The sequence below is a fragment of the Neofelis nebulosa genome, chromosome 11 (assembly GCF_028018385.1).
Source record: "Neofelis nebulosa isolate mNeoNeb1 chromosome 11, mNeoNeb1.pri, whole genome shotgun sequence".
Classification (NCBI taxonomy): Eukaryota; Metazoa; Chordata; class Mammalia; order Carnivora; family Felidae; genus Neofelis; species Neofelis nebulosa.
In genome coordinates, this window is record NC_080792.1 from 71,974,635 (window position 1) to 71,996,948 (window position 22,314).

The 22,314-nt window shown below is 45.7% G+C and overlaps 2 protein-coding genes across 15 annotated transcripts in view; one reads left to right on the plus strand and one right to left on the minus strand.

Annotated features, from left to right (window-relative positions):
- On the minus strand, positions 1–6,288 carry RHBDD3 (rhomboid domain containing 3). 5 transcript variants are annotated; one of them, XM_058693186.1, is made up of 8 exons: positions 5,789–6,288; positions 5,408–5,460; positions 4,720–4,862; positions 2,888–3,076; positions 1,871–2,254; positions 812–974; positions 436–723; positions 1–349 (listed from the first exon to the last, which is right to left on the minus strand). In XM_058693186.1, the coding sequence occupies exons 4-8, from the start codon at positions 3,033–3,035 to the stop codon at positions 172–174; spliced, it is 1,161 nt and encodes a 386-aa protein (XP_058549169.1). In that variant the 5' UTR covers positions 3,036–3,076; positions 4,720–4,862; positions 5,408–5,460; positions 5,789–6,288; the 3' UTR covers positions 1–171. The 5 variants fall into 5 exon arrangements, with proteins under 5 accessions (XP_058549169.1, XP_058549170.1, XP_058549167.1 ...); XM_058693187.1 differs by lacking the exon at positions 5,408–5,460; XM_058693184.1 differs by lacking the exon at positions 5,789–6,288 and having other exon boundaries at positions 5,408–5,531.
- Positions 5,550–22,314, plus strand: part of EWSR1 (EWS RNA binding protein 1) — a 27,292-nt gene continuing 10,527 nt past the window's right edge. The window contains exons 1-9 of one of the 10 annotated variants that reach the window (XM_058693162.1): positions 5,642–5,669; positions 9,609–9,645; positions 9,788–9,839; positions 11,591–11,717; positions 12,111–12,128; positions 16,043–16,229; positions 18,180–18,347; positions 20,065–20,276; positions 21,308–21,488. In XM_058693162.1, the coding sequence (XP_058549145.1) occupies positions 5,657–5,669; positions 9,609–9,645; positions 9,788–9,839; positions 11,591–11,717; positions 12,111–12,128; positions 16,043–16,229; positions 18,180–18,347; positions 20,065–20,276; positions 21,308–21,488 (995 nt within the window). In that variant the 5' untranslated portion in view covers positions 5,642–5,656. Of the gene's footprint in view, positions 5,670–9,608; positions 9,646–9,787; positions 9,840–11,590; positions 11,718–12,110; positions 12,129–16,042; positions 16,230–18,179; positions 18,348–20,064; positions 20,277–21,307; positions 21,489–22,314 lie in introns of all 10 variants that reach the window. The other 9 variants (XM_058693164.1, XM_058693163.1, XM_058693171.1 and 6 more) reach the window with 9 other exon arrangements.

The window sequence follows — 22,314 nt, forward strand, 5'->3', positions numbered from 1 at the left end:
TGCCCCCGAGGAGGTCTAGGTTAAAAAGTGCAGTTTTTATTCTGAACGGTGCCAGGGTGGGGTGCCAGAGGTGCCTCTCCTGCACCACACTGTGACTCTCAGCAGACAGGGCTGGGGCTCCGACTCCCCAACCACAGGCCAAGCCCCTCGTCACCCAAGGGCCTGCATGTGCTAGGGGGGACCAGGACCCTCAGGGTGGGCGGGTCCGCCCCTCCCCTGAGTCACTAAGGCCTCAGTGCCCACCTCCCCCTCAACCAGCAGGGACACGGCACCCTCCACTCGGCCCGTGGCTGCCAGTGCCACCACTGCCTGCTCTGTGGGGAAGCCCATGCGCTCCAGCTGCTGCAACCTGTGGGATGGGGGGACAGGGAAGGAATGTCAGGGCCACCTCCAGCCCCTGCACCAGGGGACCCCACCCCCACCCAACCGCCTTACCGCAGAGAGGAGACAGAGGATTTAGGCAGCCGTAGTGGGCTCTCAGGACACTGGGCTGGCCCCTCAAGGAGTGAGGCCTGGATCCCCTCCTGCAGCATCTGCTCATCCAGGGCTGCCCACAGCGGGGTCCCTGGGGGGAAGACGGGCCCGGTCCAGGCCAGGCCCACCTCAGAGGAGCCCTCCCAGGTCAGCTGCACAGGCCCTAGGCCTGGCGGGAGGTGGGCTGAGCCTTCGCTGCGGGACCAGAGGCTAGGGGAGGCTGTGTAAAGAGGTCCGGGGGCAGGAGGCCTGCAGAAGCAGAAGCAGAAGAGGGCCTGACTGCCAGCACTGCCGCGGATTACACCGGTGGGGCCACCGTCTTTGGCATCACTCTCACCTGACTCCGGTAGGATGGGTGACCGGCAGCTCGGCCAGGCTGCCTGGGGTAGGAAGGAGTCTGACCGGCCAGCACTCTGCCAGGGCCCTGCACAAGATGCCCTCCTGCAGTGCTTGCAGCCGCCGCTCAGAGAGCTCCAGCCACCGGAAGGCCCCGGCTGCATCTGTCTGCCCAGGGCAGGGCGGCCGGTCAAGGAAAACCAAAACCAGCAGGGGTGAGCCCACACTGCATGCCAGGCCCTGGGCCAAGTGGTGACAGGCATTCCCTCACATCCATCTCCTCACTATGGCCCAGCAAGGGGTGTGTTGTCATCCTAGTCAGCAGCTCTAGGAAAAGGAACCTGCCCGAAGCTACTCAGCCAGTAAGAGGGGGAGGCAGGTGTATCTCCCCACAAAAGCTCTATCCCCTCGTCTCCGGCATCCCCTGCCTGCTCTGTTCCCAGAGCTCTCCGGTCTGACTCAAGGCCCACCCTTGTGCCCAGTGACACCCCCCTCATTGCCCTCAGCCAGGGCAACGTACTCCCCACTGCAGGATACAGCCAGGCCTGGGCAACTGGTGTCCCCAGTCCTAAAAAGCCACAGCGGGTAAGCCTGTGCCCACTGTTCCTTCCAAAGGCACGGCTTCCCCAATAGGCACGGAGCATCTTTGGAGCAAAAGCCTGTGTTCAATGCACCTGCACCGCCAGCCACACGTGTTCCACCTTTCAGCGCTGAGCCCCGGGGCTCACTCTCACCCTGGCCTTGCACTTCCTGCACCCTCTGCCTGGCCTGCTCTTTTTCACTTGCCCTGAACCCTTCATCCTGCACATCTCAGCTCAGATGCCACCTCCGTAGGGGAGGGCTCCCCTTTATATTATAGTTGGTGCCTCTACCTGGCCATTAGCCCTCAGCCCCACCCCCGCCCAGTCTGGCCAGAGGAAGACTCACAGATGCTCCCAGAATGTGTTTGCACAGCTGACCTGCAAGGACCTGACCTCCTTGTTCCGCTTCCCTCCCCCTCTGGGGGCCCAGCCACAGAACCCACATGTCCACCTGGGCCCTGGACCCAGGCAAAGGATACAGGCGAGGCCAGCAAGGAGGCCGCACAATAGCTGCAGGAAGGGTGGCTCAGAGCTGAGCACTGGTGTCACAGCAAGCAGCAGCCACGGCAGCAGCCATGGTGGCAGTACCCCCTGGGGCTGTCTAGGGTGGTAACCCTGCCCCGCCAGCATGGCCAGGTGGACAGGCATGTAGCCACAGCCACCAGCTGCGCTGGGCACCCCGAGGCCTGCCAGCAGCACACCCATTAGCCCAGCAGCCAGGGCGAGCAGGGCAGAGGCATGCAGGAACCGCAGCGTGCCCAGGTGGCACTCCTGCCACCAGCCCAGTGTGGGCAGGAGCAGCAGGCTCAGGAGGAGGCCAGGTAGGGCCGTGTGGCCCAGGACGTGGGTCAGCAGACGGTGTGCTGGGAGAGAAAAGGATCTTATGTGCCAGGTTAGTGGCCCTAACCCCCAAGGCTATCCCAGGGTGGTAGTTACCCTCTACAGAATACCCACTAAGCCAGCCTCCTCTCCCCAGGAGCCAAAGTCTGCCCACTGCCAGCACTGTAATTACTCGTGAAAGGGACCAAGGGCTTCTAAATGCTGCGGCTGCTCCCCTACTGTGTTAACCGAACATGCTGGAGACACCACTCAGTCTTCTCAAGAGCAACCCAACTATGGATGAGTCACTTAACATCTGCTGGGAAACACTCAGCTGGGGTCACTCCTCAAACTCCCAGGACCTCCTGAACATTCCTGTACTAAGCTGAAAGCCTTAGTTCTTATTTTAAGAGAAAACCACCAAAAAAGGAAGCCATCTGAAAAGAATACCTACTCACAGGCTACCACAGCTCTGCTGGCCCCTCTGCCTAGGTGCTCCGCCCTCCCTTCTTGGCTGTGGATGAGCTGGGCATGCTCCTGTCCAAGGCCAACCTCCCCCTGGGCACTGGGTCCTCTCTCTGCTTGACCAGTGTATGATGCATGCCGCTCCTATGAACTGGTCTTAGGCCCTACCTAAGTCTCCTGCCTCTTCCAAGGTCCCTGGGGCTGGCTCTCACCCTGCCAAGGGTCCAGCAGCAGCTCTGGGGCCAGGGCAAGGCTGGGGCCAGCCCCCACCAGCCACAGGCAGCTCAGCAGCAGCATCAGGACAGAGGAGGCAAGAGGCAGCGCCGGGGACAGTGGGCCAGGGGGACCTCTGGCATGCATAGCACGGCTGAAGGCGTCAAGAGTGGTCTTGGGGCTGTGTGCTAGGAGTAAAGGAAAACAATAACAATAGTTATTACTGCAATTTTTACCCAACTTCCTTTCAACTACCCTCCCAATGGCTCCATTTTACAGAAGTAGAAACTGAAGCTGGAGAGGCAGGTCCAGCAACTCAACCATAGAGGAGCTCGGACCCTAACCATGTGCTTAGCCATCCTGCCATCCCCTCTGCCTGTGTGAGGATGGTGAGGAGCCAGACCAAAAGGGCTGTGAGTTGATCTGGGGCTCTGGACTCCCAAAAAAAGGGGTGCAGCACCCCAGGACAAACTAAGGGTCATCTCCAGCTTTCCTCTGCCTCCCTCTTCCCTTGGGTTGCAGACCAGCCACCTTTCTCCCTTCTCCCCTCCACTGTGCCCAGCCTTAGAGCTCTAGAGGGGCTCAGCTGCCCTTGACACGGGGTGAGGCCAACCAATCGGCAGGCAGATTCGGAAGGGGCTAAGGCAGAAGGGCTGGAGGAGGGGCAAGAGTCCCACACCCTAAGTGCAGAGAGACAGAGACATTCCCTTTCTTCAGCTATGAGTACAGCCCTTCTGGCCCTAGCCCCCCTTCCTGCAGGAAGGTTCCAGTGTCCCCTCCACTCCTTCCTGCTGTGCATCCCTGGACAAGTTTTCCATCCTCTGAGCCTCTCCTTCCTCATCTGTAAAATGGGGATTAAGAAAAATCCTTTCCTCATACAGTAAGAAAAAGAAATGGACTAAGGCAGGGCCCAGCCCACAGCTCCTGCTCAATAAACTGTAGCCATCCCAGCTAATTGTGGGAGGAGGCAGAGATAACTAGCCACCAGTGAGGTGGGGGGCAGGAGGGGGCGGGTGGCTCCTCAACATGGAAGCAGCTGCTCCAGCCTGGCTGGTTCAGTCTGGCCCTCAAAAAAGCCAACTCCCAGCCCACAAGGCACAGGCCTTGCTGAAACCTTCTCACCCCCAGCCAGGCCTGTGTCAAGACTCCCAGTGAGCTGATCTCATGAGGCAGAAAGCAAAAGCCCAGAGACATGAAGACTGCTTCATCTGCTCCTTTCCCAAGGGCAACCTCAGCATCAAAACCCACCTGCCAGTTTCCTGCACGAAGAATGTAGAAAGTTCCTCTGCCTGCAATGTCCCTCCCTTCAGCTCTCCAATAGGCAAACTCCTATACACCCCTTGAAGCCCAGTTCAAATGTCCCTGTCTCTTGCCCTGGCCCGCCATGTCATGGGTCATAGATCTTATCCTATCTAGTGAGTACAGCTTGGCCTGTCTTTTTTCCTGAGCAGATGGTCTGGACAGGGAGCAGGTGGGAGTGCCCTCCTCTTACTCATCCCCAAGTTTCCCATATGTGTTCACTGAAAGAGAGACACTGGCTTGGTTCCAGGTCCGGCTGAAAGATTTGGGTGAGCCCTGCGCTTCCTTGGGCCTGAGCACTTTTGAGGAGACTAGACTGAGTCCAGAAAGGCAGACAGGTGCCAGCCTTGCCCAGAGCCAAGACAACCACTGCAAGCCTCCCTCCTTCTGCACCTTCACAACCATTGTACCCATGGGCACCTTACAAGGGTGAAAGACTTGCACACGGACAAACAGAACTGGGACTGGAACCCTCTGGGCCTCAGTCTCTTCATCGATAAAATGGGGCTGTGCACCATCAGACCCTGCCTACCTTACTAGGAAGACTGGAGGACACAATGAGAAGAACCGGGAAGATTCTTCCCAGCGATAAAGTGGGAGTCCCAGAGCGTGGGTCGGACTCAGCTTTGTGACTTAGGAAAAGCACACAAATTCCTTGGGCCTCAGTTTCCCCTTCTGTAAAAACAAGGGTATTGGATGGGGGGGGGTACTAAAAGGGCACTCTCAACGTTGACCGTTACTGGGGGGGGGGGGGACTCTTAGGATCTGGCGCGCTACGTTCGGGGGGCGTCCCATCTAGCCCACCCGCCTCGGCCCCCTCCCCCCTCCGGCCCAGGCCACGTGTCCGGGGTACTCACTGCAGAGCGCGTTCCCCCCCTCCCCCGCCCCCGGAATGCCAGGTGGGGCCCCGGCTGGGAGTCGGGACTCTAGATTCCCGGAGAGGTCTGAGAGCCCCGAGCCCATTCTGCTTGCGCTCGGGCGCGTGACCCCGGCCGGGCTGGCTCGCCACCTCTTCCCCCGCCCTCCCGTCCCCCGCCGTCCGCCGATTAGTCAGCAGTTGTTCTAGGCCCGGGTCCCTTCCCCCAGCCCTCCCGCCGGCCTCCGTGTCCCTCCAAGGCAGACTCTTCAGAGACGGTCCCTAGAGCCAGCGGACGTAACCATTCCGAACAGCTTAGCTTTGCACGGAGAATCACTCCGGGTTGATACCAAGACCCGCTCACCCTCCGCTTCGGACCCTTCGGCGCTAGTTTGGCCCGCATGTCACGCCCAGCGCCTTTGAGAGAACATTAGGACAAGAGCTGCAGGCGAGAAGGACGAGAAGGCTGTGGTTCATCCCTCCTTCCCTCACCCCTGCGGCCTGGCCCGATGGTAGCGCCCGAGGTTGCGGGTTTCGCGCCTGCGCAGTGCGGCGCCTAGAGGGAAAGCGAGAGGGAGACGGACGTTGAGAGAACGAGAAGGAAGGAGAGAAAATGGCGTCCACGGGTGAGTGTGGTGAAACCACGGTCGCGCCGGCGACGGTCGGGACACCCAAATGTGAGGCCGCTTGTCTCAGGGAGTGGCCGAGACGACTAAATAGAGTTGCGGAGAAGGGTGTGAGGTACCTTCCGGGGCCCGACGAGCTCGAGGGCCCGAGTTCTCCTCCCCTCCCCCCACAGGGAAGGCCGGTTCTGGAATCTTCCGGCGCCCCCGGCGCGCGGGGTGCATGCGGCGGCGGGGGCGCGCGGGGCCTGCCGTGGTCTCCATTGTATGGCGGCCGTCGGGTCCCGCGCTCCGGGCTGCTCGCCACGTGGGCGGGGCCTTAGGCCTCCGGGCCCCCGCGTGGGGATGGGGGTAGGGCTCGGCAAGGCCTCGAGTCCGGCGCCCTTAAACCGGAGCGCGGGCGGGGGGGAGGTCTCGACGGCTGCTCAAGAAGTCGCAGCACTGCCGCTTCTGTGATTCCTCACCCCACCCCCATTTTTAGGGAGGCGGCCCAAGCTTGAGGGCGACTCTGCTTCGCCGAGGAGCCCGGGGGGAAAAGCAAATAAACAAACAAAAAAGGCATCGCGGGTTTGTGAGCCGAGGGGTGCCGACCTGTGAGCGGGCGCCCTGTCATGGCCTGGTCGGCAGGGGCGTCCGGTGTGGCCGAGCTGCCCTCTCGGCGGGTTCTAGCCCCAAACCGAACTTCTGCCCGACTGGGCTTTGGGCGGAATGTGCTTCCCCCTCCAGAGCACCCCCCCCCCCTTCGTTCTTACTGTTATTAATCCCACTATCTTTTCTCGTCAAAAAGCAATTCAGTGGCTTCCCGGGGCCATTTTTCAGCAAATGCCGAGGGGAGATCCGTTGTATAATAAGACCAGCCTGGATCGCGAGGCCAGAAATCCCTACCGAGAGGAAATTCTGGCCTCTTTGACCTAGGAGAAACAAAAGGCCCAAGTCGGCATTTGAATTATTCTTAAGCAGTTGCCTCGCACGTTTATTCGACTAGGTTAAGCTGGCGGGCTTGTTTATCTCTTGGACTGATACGAGAGAGGGAAGGGAGACGCAGGCTGGACTTTGAAAGAAAGCCCGGGGTGGGGGTGGGGAGCTCGAATGTGAAAATCTAGGGTGGTCTTTGATGCGTGAGTTGTTTAACCTTGTAGCCTAAACATCACCGGCAGTTTGCAGCCTGTTTGTGCACTAACCTGCGGTTTTTGGTAGGGCGGGGCATTTTTGCCTCTGGGGGGTATTCTTAAGCCATCTAACACCAGGCCTTAGAAGCAGTGGTGGAAGTCGAGGGAAGACCGGAAAAGCTCTGGTTCCTTCCGAGATTTAATTTGAAAGGGGTCCAGAATCCAGCAGCTGAAGGACAATTTTAAGTCTTCCCCTGCTGTGTGATCAGTAAACAGGCAGGTAAATGCTGGCTATGGGTTCAGAGTGCCCATAGATGAGAGGACTCTGAAATACCACAGCCCAAGGCACATCCTGGTGGAAAGTGGTTTCTGCAGAGCCCTTTCCACCTTCCTCTTCCTTAGCGGTGTTTGAATTTTGTGAGGGGAGAGTGCTATTCTCCCTTCCCTCTTTAAGCATGGGCAGTCAAAATGTGTATGGTCAAATTTTTGCGAGGCTGGACATGCCAGTTTCTTGGCCTACTTTGCTGAAAATGTTTTTTGGAAACCTCCATGTACTGTATTAGAATTACAATTGCGTTTTATGTTAGACACACAGTATTAGGCCAGCTGGAGGATCTTAAATCGTGGACTTTGGTTTCCTTACGTTCAAAATGAAGGAGTGAGGCTAGATCTTTTCAGTGCTTTTTGAGCCCTGAATTTCTTGACCTTATAGAAGAATATTTGGTTCCCACAAATTACTCCATATTGACTTTAACTCATTATGTAGTCTGAAGTTCTAAATCTCTACTGTTTGCATAGTGAGTACCCTAAAGTATCTGAAAGTCACTACTTCGGGTAAGGTAAGATGTGGGTTTTTTCCCTCATGTATGTTATAGGTAGAAAAGTGAAGTCCATGTCCATTTTAACAAAGAATTACAGTGCAAACTCCCAGGTAACCACCATTCAGACCAAGAAATAGAACATTGCCAGCACTCCGGAGGCCCCCTTCTCAACTTGTCCTGTATTTTTAGTGGAGTCTTCAGCTGCGCATGTGAGGGTTAAAAACAAAGTATAACTGACTGCTAAAAAAAATCTGACCATTATGTAACTAACATTTTTGAGTCCATAAAATGTTTGTGTGCTGTAGGTAAATAAAATAAGTTCTCAGGAAACAAATTTGCTACCTCCCTTAGCCCACCCGTGTGGGACTAAATGGGCTGGTTTCACGCTGATCTGGGATCATTCATTGTTGCATATCAGCTTTGACAGTTTTCTGTTTTTTACATAACTGTTCTTGTGTAAAAGTCCTCTTGCAAAGTTGAACTTATATGTCAGCAATTTAGAATAATTTCTCATACAAGACACCTCAACAAAACATAGACTGAAATATTTTATTTTTGATGCTTCGTTTGTTTTGTGAATACCACATGGAAGAAGTGATTTGCATTTATTTTTTATGCACTACATAGGAAGCATGACTTGTGCTTTTGAAAATGCCTTAAGATTGTCTTGAACAAATCAATTTGTTCATTATACAAAGCCTTTGGGCATTTGATTTGATCATGTTGATTATTTGGGATTCTGTGTTAAGGCTGTACAGAGGAAGGAAAGTGGTTACAGGTAGAGAGGTAGAAAGGTGACTCTACTTAAAGAGATTTGATTCAGCAAAATGCTTTGGGGTCAGGTGGACTGTAAGGCAGGCTTTGGATGGAGTGGGGGTAGATAGAAACTCATCCGTGAAGAGCTGAGATAGATGTCCACTGTTGCTTTCAAATGAGGGGCTACTTTCTGATTGGAAAATAAAGGACCCTTTTGTTTAGCACTAATGGCAGTACTGTCTTCTGGCATAGAAGAAGATAAGTATTTCTTGTGGAAAGTAAAGCATTGGGCAGAATTTTCAAAAATAATTAACTTTAAAAATATATGTCAAGTTCAGTAGTGCTGTGAAAACTTCTTAATCATTTTATTTTCTATTTTCACTACTTGTAGACACCTCAGTGAACCAGAGTTCCTTTCTGTGCATGTTGTAAATTTCATATGAAAAGGAAAATTATGGGAAGGATTATGTAGAAAGAGAAAGGAAGAAAAGTTGTGGGTTCGTTTGTTTTCTTAAGAATTGAAATCATTTTGAGTTTTTAAAAGATATTACCTAAAACCAAATTACTCCTGTGCTTTCTTCTCTGCCACATTTCAGATTCTGAAACTTTTAACTGCTGGGATTTATGTCGTGTCTAGCTTCTGACTTAACTGTACACATGTAACCCTGATATACTTAGGAAGGCCTTTAAAACACTGGATTGAGATGGCTCTCCTTTTCGCCATTCCATGTCACAGTCCTGCTAGGGAATTTTGGTTGGTCTAACTTGCTAAAGTGAGGGAGTGATAGAAAAACTAGTTTTTGAGGAGATTAGTGACTGATGTAACCAGTCTGATGTTAAACATTGTGATATTGTGGCATGCTTCATTTTTATATGAAGGTAAAACTTCTGATCCTGTTGGTTCATCTTGGTTTTTTTTTTTGTTAGTCTTAGGATGATGATCCATGTATTTGAAATGACAGCCTGCAGTTAAGGGGGGTTTGTGGTCATGGGAACCTTCAAAGTAGCTCTGCCAAATCAGCTGATCTTGACCTCATTAGCTGGCACTGTATTCAAACTTTGAATTTAACTGGCTTAGACTTATTTTTTGGTTTGATGTTGAGAGGAAAGAGGTACTTATTGGAACCTGTATTGGCCTGTACTTCCTCTCAACAATTTAAAGAATTTATCTCTGCCACCTGAATTCCTTCACCCCTTTTTTTCTTTTTCCTTGCCTCTGCTGACTTGACACTATTTTCTCTCCTTGTTTCCTCTAGATTACAGTACCTACAGCCAAGCTGCAGCCCAGCAGGGGTAAGTCAGTCTTTTATAACAGGACTTTGGGTGTGATTGATTATAATGTTTTTAGAGTACCAAGTCTCCTAGAGTTATAGAGAATTTTGTGATGGAATCAGAATGTTCTGTATTCAGTTCTTGAATTTAATTTTTCTTACAGCTACAGTGCTTACACCGCCCAGCCCACTCAAGGATATGCACAGACCACCCAGGTAATCTTTAAGATAATTGTATGTGATTGCATCCCCAAGCAAAATGTTTCTGTCAGCCATTAAAACAATAACAGATACAGATATTTTTTAAAAATTCAGTAATAGGAAAGTATAATGTGCTTGTAATCATAAAAATACCCAGGTGTTTTAAACTTTCACAGTGGGAGTGAAATGACACCATTCTCAAACTGGGAATTGCTAGCTCCCCATACCTTTCTGGTATCATTTCTCAAGTTAAGTGCCTTGTTTTGTGCTAGGTCTATCTACATACTATATTCTGTTTAAATTTATTTAACTTTATTATACAGCAATTCTGCCAATAAAAAAAATTGCAGTGCATAGATATGTCATTTGCCAGTGTTCACGCAGTAAATGGAAGGATCAGCTCTGCTAAGTATGGCTGCTTAGCTACAGAGCCTCTGAGCCCTTTCCAGTACAGGAGCTTGTGTTTAAAAGCCTAGGCCAGGGTACCTGGATGGCTCAGTTGGTCATTTAAGTGCCTGACTTTGCCTCAGGTCATGATCTCATGGTTTGTGAGTTTGAGCCCCAACTCAAGCTCTGCACTGACAGCTTGGAGCCCACTTTAGATTCTGTGTCTCCCTTTCTCTCTACCCCCCCCCTTCCCCCCCACCACTTGTATTCTCTTTCTCTCAAAAATAAATAAAAATTAAAAAAAAAAAACCCAAGTGGGGGCACCTGGGGGGCTCACTCGGTTAAGCGTCCGACTTCAGCTCAGGTCATGATCTCACGGTTTGTTGGTTTGAGCCCCACATTGGGCTCTGTGCTGACAGCTCAAAGCCTGGAGTCTGCTTCAGATTCTGTGTTTCCCCTCTCTCTGCCCCTCCCCCACTTGAGCACGGTCTCTCTCTCTCTCTCTCTCAAAAATAAATATTTAAAAAAAATTTTTTAATGATAAATAAAAACTCAAGTGAGTATAAAGTTAAAAAAAAAAGAAAAAGCCTAGGCCAACAGGTGTTAGAAAACTATCATCCTAGAATTCTTAAGATCACTTCAGATTCTGAAATGATCCATACATTAAATGGATGCTAATAATTCTTCCATGGAAACATCCTAGGAAAGACAGATTGTGAAGTGTCTGGCAGATCTTACATAATTGGTCATTCAAATCTCAAATGTAATCTTGCTAATAACCTGGAAGAATACCTCATTCCTTGCCAGGTTTTAAGTATTAACTAAAGTCCAGGTTCAAAAGACTGCCCTTGATATGTTAACCTTAAGGAGACACTTAGTGTTCTGGTTTGGTTTTTGTTTTTTTGTTTTTGAAGTGATGTAATAGTTTTTAAATCTGTATGTCAGGCTGAAAATCTGGTTATCAAATCAACAGATTTTAATCCCATTTTCCTTTTCTTTCCTTTGGCTCATTTTGCCTTCCTAACATTTGTTTCCAGCTGCTAAAACTGCTACACTAAGTGTTGGCAATTATGCACCTGTTCCCTTATTGCCCATCCCTTGAGAGTCTCTTGTTAATCTCTTGTATGTTAACTGAGATTTCGCCTAATTATCTCAGGAACTTTTTTGTAGTTAAGTTTACGAAAATATGAGTGAATTAGATAAGGGAAAACAAGCATTTGTGATAATGTAATCACTTGTCTGTTTTTTCCAGTCTTTTTACTAGAAAGCAATATTTTTGGCTTTGGTTTCCCAATTTGGAAACTCAGAAATAAGTCGATCTATTTTATTGCTACAATACAAGGTTTACGTATGAACTTCCTGCATGTGTTTTCTTTGAGCAGGCATATGGGCAGCAAAGTTATGGAACCTATGGACAGCCCACTGATGTCAGCTATACCCAGGCTCAGACCACTGCGACCTATGGGCAGACTGCCTATGCAACTTCTTATGGACAGCCTCCTGCTGGTAAGGCCTGCCTTGGAGAGACTTTTGGGTCACAGCCACTGGGAGTTTGCTAAGAATCTTGTTATTTATGCTGTATATTCTGGTCCATACTTTGGCATCTGGGGATCCTTTATTTTTAGGAGGAGCACTTTTTTTGGTCTCTTTTTTCTTTCCTTGGTTCTCCTAAAGGATCTGTAATAGAATGTGGGTGGGATAATTTTCTATTAACTATTTCATACAGTGTATTGAATAATTTCATAACAAAATGGAGAATATATAAAAGATTGTGCTAATGGTAATACTGGGTAAGAATGAGCCTTCTTAAAATGAGCTGCTTAAAATCAAACTGATTTTCACATCTGTTTGCTTCATCTGATAGTGTACCCTCTACTTTTTGTTTTGTGCTTTCCACAGTAGAAGGGACCAGTACAGGTTTGACTATCCTGCTCATTCTTGCATGGGAAATGCTTTCCATCTTGTCTAACCCTGTAATGTTGACCCTTTAGGTGTTTCCATCTGTTTAACCCTCAAACTTTCTAACATCACACACAACAAGGTGCTAATGGGAAATTGCTTCAGGTGCCATTCACAGATCCATGTCCTTTTCTTTTTGTGATTTTGGGAAAGGTTATGCTTTATTTTACATTATTTTCTGTCAGGCCCTAATAATAGTTCACTTTCCCAAAGGTATTTCAGATAACTATTCCCCAGCTGACTTCCTCCTATTCCCTGAAGAATAGATTGCATGAGTAGATTTATTTAGAGGAACAGACTGCCACCCTGCATGTAATGTTTGTCTCTTGGTTGGTTTCTAGTCCAGACACATTTTATTTTCTGTTTTAAATGTTAATTATTTTAATTCATAGTATGTCGTACCAGCATTCCAAGGAGCTAAAAAAAATAAACTACTCTGAGAATTAGAACAAAGTATACCCTAATACTAGGATTGAGTGGAATATGTGAAAAATTTATAAGAATTTTATGTTTAGTGCTTCTGCATAACATTTTAGAATCCCTACCTTCTCCTCACCCACCCACTCCCGTCTTTATTATTATAAGAGAATATTGAATATACAGTAGTCTTAAAGATGTAAAAACTCTAATTTTCCAACTATTTTTAGTTCCCTGTTCTATTAATCAAGAGTCTTTAGTAGGGGGAAACCTATATATGTAATTTATGTCATTGAGTGACAATGTCCTGGATTTGATGGGAAGAATTCCCTAATCTGTGTAATTAATGCATATCTCATATAGCATGAGAAATGTTTGCACTTCCTGTTGGTGTTAGTACTGGAAGAAAAGCTGGAATTAGAACCATGCAATTTGAATTGTGAGATTCAATTTTGAAATCGTGAGGTGAACTTTACATATCAAGCTACTAGAGTTTTTTATTGATCATAATGAGCATACAATATTAGTTTCAGGTATACAACATAATGATTCCATATTTGTATATGTCATGAAATGATTGCCACAGTAATTCTAGTTAACATCTGTTGGTACACACGGTTAACAAATTTTTTTTTTTTTTTTTGCATTGAGAACATTTAAGATATAGTGTCTTACCAACTTTAAAATATACAAGACAGTTTATTAACTATAGTCAAGGTGCTGTACATTACATCCTTGGGATTTATTTATTTTGTAAACAGAAGCTTTGACTACCTTCACTTGATTTTAAAAGCAAGTATCATTTGAAAATAAATAATACAGCTTAGATCTAGCCTTTGGAGTCTAGATCATTTTATAGGGGCATGATAAAGTCATTTATAGGAAATGCAGGAGTCTTCTAGGTTCTTTAGAGTCATGTGTTCTCATTGTCATTAAATGGACAAGTTCTATCATGAGTACAAAAACATAGGACATTCTGATACAGAAACCAGTGGCTTTAATGAGCAAGAGATTGCACTTAATAAGGACTGTTTATATGGATTTTATAGTTTATGGAGAACCATTTATACCTCCCTTAGTGCTCCCATTGATCTTTGAAGTGTAGACATCAAAATTAAACCTGATGGGCAAAACTGAGGCCAAACCAAACTAAGTTAGGACCCTTCACAGGCAGTGAATGGGTTCAGACACACTTTTGTCCTTACATCGTGCTGTGTTTACACATAAAAGTCATCAGATAGTTACTGGAAGGAATGTCTGAAAAGACCCTTTTCTCTTAATAGAGTTTTTCTGTATTAAACTTTAAGAGAAAGTGGCCATATAAATCTCGTCTCATTACTTAGAATAAAAATCCAAAACTTCAATTTTTACCATTCAAATCGGATAAAAATTTTGGTTGATTTGTGTAATGTTTCCTTTTTCCTTAAAGTCATCAGCACAGAGGAGATGTGTTGTCTTTTTGCTGTCAGTTGTTTTTATTGTCATTAAATCATTTTGCTCTGTTAATTTTTGCTCATTTGCCTGGCTGTTTGTGTGGGTACTACAGATTATTTTAAAGATTATTAATTAACCCAGTGTCTATTACCTTAATCTTTAGCACTACAAGGCTCTTACAGTTACTGCGTAGTTTTATGACATCAGTTGTTGGCCTGATCAGTCATAGTTTGTTGTTTTTACTTGCCCTTGTGAATCTTATAGATGGCCCTGTCATCTGTAGGGGGAAAAAAATCTGTGTAGGAGTAATAGGGTAGGTGGAATTAGATTCCAGTTAAATTTAAATAAATGAGTGCTTTATATGTTTGACATTAGGACTCTGCAGAGAACTTTTAAATTAAATAAGCAGACAAACAACATGCCAGCTCAAAAAACTTCCATTGCTTGGGGCTTTCTGTTTTGTGCATTATGCTTTCATATACATTTCAGCCCAGCAGTTTTGAGAAGGAAATAACTGTCTTTGTGTATAATTAACTTTAGAATTTACCTAAAATGTTTGGGATGGAGAAGGAAGTATTACAGTCTGTCCAGCAAGAGGTGATAACTTTAGATTGTACAGAGGGAAGTTGGTATTGGCTAATAAGTTGTGTGTATAGTGAGGACACTTTACTAAAGGTTAAGGCCCTAAACCCTAACTAAAATGAGCAGTCTTAATTCAAGATTTGTTTTTAAGTGCTGAAACTTTTTTTTTACTTTAGTTGAGATATAGACTATTTTTTTGGTGGATATAAATGCTGAGAACTAGACCCAACTTTTTGTTGCGTGGCTTACTTGTGCTCATTGACCATGAGGAGTCAGAGAAGAGCCCAGCACCAGGGAAGTTTATAAGACGTCTCACAGGAGGAGGATTCAAGTTAGAAGCTGCAGATTTGGGGGCCTTTTGTCACACTGCAAGCCCAAGTTGCAGATGAAAGGGTTTGCATCCTGCCTGGTCTGGTCGAAGCACAAACTAGGGAGAGAGCCTACCTTGGTCTGCCTTCTCCCAGTGAGAGCAGGTCTTTGTGATGCTAACTCTAGGGTCTACTTCCAATATTGCCAAATGGGAAAAAGACCTTTTTGCTTGTGGTGGGTGAAGAAAGGAAGGGATGTATGGGTAGTTTGATGACAAGCCTAGAATCTCAGATGGTTTTATTATGTGAAAAATATGTATCTTTTAAAGGTTTATTTGGGGAGTATTAAGTTTAGTTAAAATCATTTATCAGAAAGGTCAAATAGGATAACCTTCGTTGGTTATACTTAAGTAATATAATTTGTAGTGTCTTATTACTTGAGTGCCATTTCAAAACTTGGTGCTGGTAACAAACATCTTATTAGTTGTTACCTGAAACAAGTAGCAATTGTTGGAGTGTTCATTTGTTCTTAATATCTCCCACTGAAGATTAAACACGTGTTCTCTGTGATTCAGTTTCCTTAAACCTGAACTGTCCGTTTTGGAGTAATTGGGATTGAAAGTAAAGTAATTCCAAATTACAGGTTTTACTTGCTGAAACTAGTACCTGGATCATTACTTTTAGCTATTTTAGCAATGTGTCTATTGGCTTTTCCCTTTCTGGGATGTTTTATTCTTGCTTGAGAGTTTTTTGGGGTACTTAACTAGTTAATAAAATTGTTAAGAAGGCCTGCTAGCAAAACCAGAGTAGATTTAGCAAAAGCCGACTTTTCTCCTATTCATTGGGGGGGGGGGGGGGGGCTGCAGCAGGAACCTTGTTTTCTGTAACATACCCTATTTCCTCCTTTCTGTTAGGTGTGGTTGTAGAGCAAAGGAGAGTGCTTTGCTGAAAAGTGGGCGACTTTCAGAGAACTTAGGCTTTAAATACTGGTTTGTCGCTGAACGGGAAATATTTAAGGGGCTAACTGTTGTGGTTGAAAGTAGGTGGTTTGTTTACAAAATGTTCTGTTAATGAGTGTATAGGCAGATCTCTGAAGAGCCAGGAATCTGATATTGCTGTCCTTTGTTCTAGGTTATACTACTCCAACTGCCCCCCAGGCGTACAGCCAGCCTGTCCAGGGGTACGGCTCTGGTGCTTATGATACCACCACTGCTACGGTCACTACCACCCAGGCCTCCTATGCAGCCCAGTCTGCATATGGCACTCAGCCTGCTTACCCAGCCTATGGGCAGCAGCCGGCAGCCACCGCACCTGCAAGGTAAGGCCATGCTCACCTAGTTCTGATTCTGCAGGGCATCAACCTATTTTCGGGAAAGAGAGCAACTATGCGCACTTAAGAGTGTCCAGGATTTCATTCCTTTTTGATGGTTACTCTTAACATACTTTTAAGTGTTGACTGTGTGCTTACAGTCATCACGCTAATGTGCTAGGACACACCACAAATACATTGTTCTCCATTTAGTAGAGAAGTGGTGCCATCCAGGGGCCAAGATGAGGAATGTCACTGGCCAGATGGTCTAGTTTCAGAAGAGTGATCTTTTAGGATAGGAGGCTATTAACAAACCCAGAAAAAAATCGGGTGTGTGTTTTCCCTCACAACAAAGCTGATAGAGTTGTACTATTGGTGCTTTTATCTTTGGTTTTATTGGCCTTGTAAATGGGTAACACCTTTCTCTTTGGGAAAAACATGGCAGTTCACAGTAAAGGGGAGGTGGGAAGTCTTACAGTGGTGTCTTAGCTGAAGGAATTGACATGATTTTTTCTGTATTATGTAGTTTGGTTATCTAAATACCACAGGCAAGTATACATTCTTAACTGGATATCCTGTTATGGGGTGAATATTTGGGCAAACACATTTCATACTCCATGACTAATTAGCAGGTAAACAATATTATTACTTAACAGAAGATTTCAGGTCTTTGCTTTAGGCAATGCACATAGGTGGCATCTGCATACAGTCTTGAAGGAACATTGAATTCTGATTTGAAAGAAGACTTTAGGGAGTAAACAAGATCAACTTGTAACCTAGACTTTTTGCCTACTGTAGAGGTAAGAAATTAGCTCTGGCAAACACTCATGAAATTACTTCTAATGTGCACAGTGAGTAATCAGAGCTACTTGGTAGTCTCCATCTGCTAGACGGCATGTGCAGTAGTTAGGTGAAACTCACTGATTCCTATAGGGCTCCATTTCAGTTGACCTAGGCATTGCAGAGTGTTATCAAATGTTAAAAGGCCCGTTAGATGATCCTTTGCAACAGTATATCCAAGCCGTGGGGTGGGGGTGGGGGGCAGATCTATTAATTGGTTTTTATAAATTACTCTTTTTGGTTCCTTTTTTTCCCTCGAGTTTCAATCCTTACCACTTTAAAACTGTCTCGTGACCAGTGACAGCTACTCCTCTTTTCCACTGGAAAGAGGGGGCTTGTGACCTATTTCAGCTCTGGAGAAAGCAGTACTTCCACATCCTGTCTGGTCTGCCTACCGATTCTTGGGGGTTTGCTTAAAATAGCTCAAGCTCACTTTGCTACTGTCTTGTTGCACAGTTAGGACTGAGAGGTAATAGAAAACCCTGGATTTTTTTGTTTGTTTTCCTTCGGGATTGGGATTGGTTTTTATCACTTAAGAATATTTCCCAGTTCATCCGAGCATTGGTGAGAGGCATGTCCCTCCCCTACTCTGGTATTTCCATTATGGAGATTTTCAAGCAAAGTTAGAGTTATTAGTGGCAGTCGGAGTTAGGAAAATGTGTTTTCAGGTTTGGTCCTAACAAATGAGAAACATAAAGTAACCCACAGTTACTAAACAGTACTAAAACTTCTGCGTTACTGTTAAAAGTTTCTTGTCTGTCTGCAACATCCTTTTTGAGAGAAAGCCATTTTCTTACCTAACAAACCACCTCCCCTCCCAGATCACTTAAATTGGCAGCAGAAAATCTTGTAACTGCCTTTCATAGCTGTGTTAATGTGGAACAAGTGGAACATGTTGGTATCTCTTCGGTGGGTGTGATGAATTCTCCCTCTTTTTTCATGTCCTCTTCCAGCAAATACAGTTGGACCAACACTGGGTTTGATGTAGGTCACTTCACAATTGTATTTACTTCCGAGCTCACTCCTACCATTGCACATTGCTCCGAGGTTGTAGAGTTCTTATTCCCGGGAGATTTATGGTTGAGGGAAAAAGTCTTACTTTTTTATTTCTCCTTTTAGACCGCAGGATGGTAACAAACCCGCTGAGACTAGTCAACCTCAATCTAGCACAGGGGGTTACAACCAGCCCAGCCTAGGATATGGACAGAGTAACTACAGTTATCCCCAGGTACCTGGGAGCTACCCCATGCAGCCAGTCACAGCACCACCATCTTATCCTCCTACCAGGTCAGTATCCTCCTGGCCAGTGAGCTAGTAGAATAACAAAATCGCTTTTGTCAGGCTGTTGACGTGCTTCTTCCTTAGGTGAAATGGGTTATCTGACTCTCTCAGTGTTTAAGCCTGGCCATGCAGTATTACATTAATCAGTCTTAGGTCCCTGTAGTAGTACCTGGCAGCCAGTAACTCTTTTCTCTTGAATACAAATGAAAACATTGTTACCACTCCACGTTCTTCCTTTTAATTTTGCTCTTTTAGCTAATTCAGATGCATGAAAACAGGTAAACCCAACCATGGGAGCCACCTTCTCCAATGCAGTTTGGATGGATAAAGTGCAGGACATAAAAAAGAAAAGAAACTTCACTGTAATCATTTCATATTTGACTTAATTCAGAGGTCCGTTCGTGCACAAGTCTTTTAATGATCGGGCCAGGGCCTTTACTTTTGTCTTCAGGCTTATTCAACATTTTTTGTCTTAGGTTAACCACACCAGCAGCTATAATGTCTAGTTTGGGTTTCTTTTAATAGTAGAGGAAAGAACTGCAAGTTTTCTCGCTCACGGTTTAATTAGAAGCAAATTTTCAAATGAATTGTCTGAATTGTGTCCTGAAGTGTTGACTTAGTTCTGCTAGAGGTGGCAGTTCCCTGTTTTGTACTCAATTTCATTGGTTTACACAGTAGAGCACAGCAGATGTGAACAGGTTTAGAAGCAGATACAGCTGACCCGGTAAGTGCACAACTTGGAGCAGCAATGGGCAGGCTTACAGCAGAGTTCTTCACAGAGCCCAGTTGCGCCTATTGTGCTGCGAGTAGTTAATGTGGCCCATTGAATAGGTGCACCTAGTGAAGAGAGGCTGTTGGGTCTGTATAGCCATGCTGTTGGGTGTGGTGGTAGAGGCTTAGTTTAACTGTACTTCTAATATGATGGGGTTGTTTTGTTTTCTTCATTATCATAGTTCATCTAAAGTTTAATAGTTCTTTTCAAGGTTTATTTCTATGCAAGAAGGTATCTTGGTTTAGTTTCCCTGACATGTGGTTGCCATGTCAGCAGATGAAGAACTTCTGATGCTTCTTGTATAGTGTCTTAATTCTGAAGTTTCCTTCTCCATCTTTCCTCCATTAATGCCCAGATTTCATAGATGATCGATCAGACATGTCTAAAAGTTTAAAACTATATACTGTACATAGAAAAATAGTTTGAAACTTGGGACAAATTGTCAAGAGAAAATTGCCATATTTGTGTGACCACACACACACACCGAGCAGTCTTGTACCTTCTGAAAAATCAGTCATGATTGAAGGGAATTGTTGGAGCCAGGCTTAGAGCTGCCATACTTAACTACCTCCTTTTCCTTGGTGGCTTTTTCACTGGGTCAGCGTGCCCTATGTATTCTTCCCTTAATCCAGGAAGCACCTAAACTCACAAATTGGCCTTGAATTTAATTAAAAATAACTCTGGTTTTAGTGGGATGCAAAGTAGAAGAGGAGACTCTTAGGGTCGTATGTTGTATACTAGATAGGTTTTCGGTATTTTCCCCTCTTACGCATTTAAAGCTTTATTGTTCCGAATACAAAAATATTTGCTTATTTTGAATTCAAACTGTTGATATGTAGAAAGTAAGTGCATTTTTGAGTGTTTCTATGTCACATGTTTTGAATGTCTCTTGATTAAAGGGGGCTTGAAGAAATAACAAGCCTCTCTAAAAAGCTTTTTTTTTTCTTTCAGCTATTCCTCTACACAGCCGACTAGTTATGATCAGAGCAGTTACTCTCAGCAGAACACCTATGGGCAGCCGAGCAGCTATGGACAGCAGAGTAGCTATGGTCAACAAAGCAGCTATGGGCAGCAGCCGCCCACTAGTTATCCCCCCCAAACTGGATCCTACAGCCAGGCTCCAAGTCAATATAGCCAACAGAGCAGCAGCTACGGGCAGCAGAGTGAGTTGCTAAGAGAGAAAACCAAATAAGAATGATGATGTTTGGAGTTGCTGAACGTGGGGAAATGCTCTTTACAGTTGTTTACTTTCAGACTCCAGGATGCATCTTTAGGACGTAGCATCCTGGCTAACCACTTGGATGTCCCACTAAAGACATGAGTGCTTTTCTCCAGTTTAGTTGTTGTTAGTATGCCTTGCAAAAGAGAGAGAAGAGAGAGTTTGTAACTGACCAGAGCACACATGTTAAGACTGCCAGCTTTGCTCTCTTTGAGGAGGTTACACATAGTGAGTGAAGCTGGCATTCCTGTGGCCTGCCCACCACAACTCATTAGAAGGACATGAGCAGGTAGCTGTTGAAGACTACTGCAATTTTGATAGTCTAAAAAATGCTAGGTTTTGTTTTTGGTTTTTGTTTACATCTGTAAAGAAAAAAAAAGTCCTTCTCACAGAACACTTAGTTTGACGTGGAGAAGTAACCAAAAATTCAAAACTGCTGTTTCACAATTTAATTTTTACCCGGATTGTTGGGGGATTTTTGTTTTGAGGTTTTGGGGTGTTTTGTTGTTGTTGCTTTTTTTTTTTTTTTTTTTTTTTTTTTTTTTAAGTGTTTTTTTAACTAAACTCTATCCATGGGCATGTTTCATTATGGCTATGAAATGAGTAGTGCTGCTTGATGGGGATTATTCTAAAGCCCTAAGAAACCTAGCTCTGTTTTTGTTTTTGAGAGTAGTTTAAAGCAGCAGCTTTTGGAGATATCTTAGGATACAAAACCTTACCAACTGTTGGCCAGGGGGCTTTTGTTTGTTTGGGTGGTTTATTCTAGGGTAACTATGTAAGGTTATTTCACTTGATGAATTAGCAGTTTTGGTTAAACTTATAAGAGCCTACTGATAGAGGTGCCTTGTCAGGTGTGAAGAAGATAGTGCCTTGGTTAGTGCCTTGCAATTGAGAATTCTGTGATTCCAGGAGAAAGTACAGCAGGCAGTGGTTCAAATGCTGGTCCATGGCTTACAGATGTGACTCTTTCCTCAGGTTCATTCCGACAGGACCACCCCAGTAGCATGGGTGTTTATGGGCAGGAGTCTGGAGGATTTTCCGGACCAGGAGAGAACCGGAGCATGAGTGGCCCTGATAACCGGGGCAGGGGAAGAGGGGGATTTGATCGTGGAGGCATGAGCAGAGGTGGGCGGGGAGGAGGACGCGGTGGAATGGGGTAAGAGCAAACCTTTTATCCTTTTACTTAATTTTGTTTCATCCATAGGATTTTCAATGGAAAGAAGGGACTGAAAGACATAAGAAATTTATTTCTACATTTCCATGGACAATCTGTTGAGCCCAGGCCATCTTCTAAAACATGGAAATGTCATCTTTGTGGCATAGATTAAGTGGCAGTTTGCTTTTTTCCCTGCCAATCTACTTAGTTGGGTTGGGGAGAATAAAGAATGGTTTTGAAACTAGAGCTTTCAGTTCCCTTCATGGTTTCCAGAGGTCAAAAGCCTCTGTGGGTAATAGACTCGGGATGGAACACACACAACCTTCTAACACCCCTAGGTTTTTAACTAATGGCCTCTGAATGGTTGTCTTGAAACACCTGGTGTATATATATATATATATATACTGCAGAAAAGGAGAGCAGCTGTTTTCCAGTGTTTGTCCCCAACTTCTGTTTGTACTCGCAACTGTTGAACATAATGATGAAGATATTGGTCCTGTAACCCTGAGGTGCACCTGGTACACAGAAAAGTCCAATAGCTTTTTGCAGAGTAATGTATATAATTACAGGATCACTCCCCATTGGAGATCTCGAGAAGTCTAAATCGGTTTGACCATTTTGATTAATGGCACAATCTGGTTTAGAAAACTTTGTTTAGATCAATAATATAACCCTGCTACCTGTGCCTGCCCCTCCCCTCCCTTCTCCCGTCCCTTCTCCCCTTTCTGGTGTCTGTACTTTGATGAAGGTGAGGTATAATGTTGGTGGTTAACATAATCCAGAAGGTTTAGTTCTGTGTGTGTTCTGTCCCTATATAAATTAGTAA

Bases quoted from the DNA above. Each gene is read 5' to 3' on its own strand.
- RHBDD3 (XM_058693187.1), bottom strand. From the start codon at position 3,035: ATGCATGCCAGAGGTCCCCCTGGCCCACTGTCCCCGGCGCTGCCTCTT. The intron at 975-1,870 runs GTATCCTTTGCC...CTGGGCAGACAG, and splicing joins CCTCCTTGCTGGCCTCGCCT to ATGCAGCCGGGGCCTTCCGG. The intron at 724-811 runs GTGAGAGTGATG...CTGCTTCTGCAG, and splicing joins ACCCATCCTACCGGAGTCAG to GCCTCCTGCCCCCGGACCTC.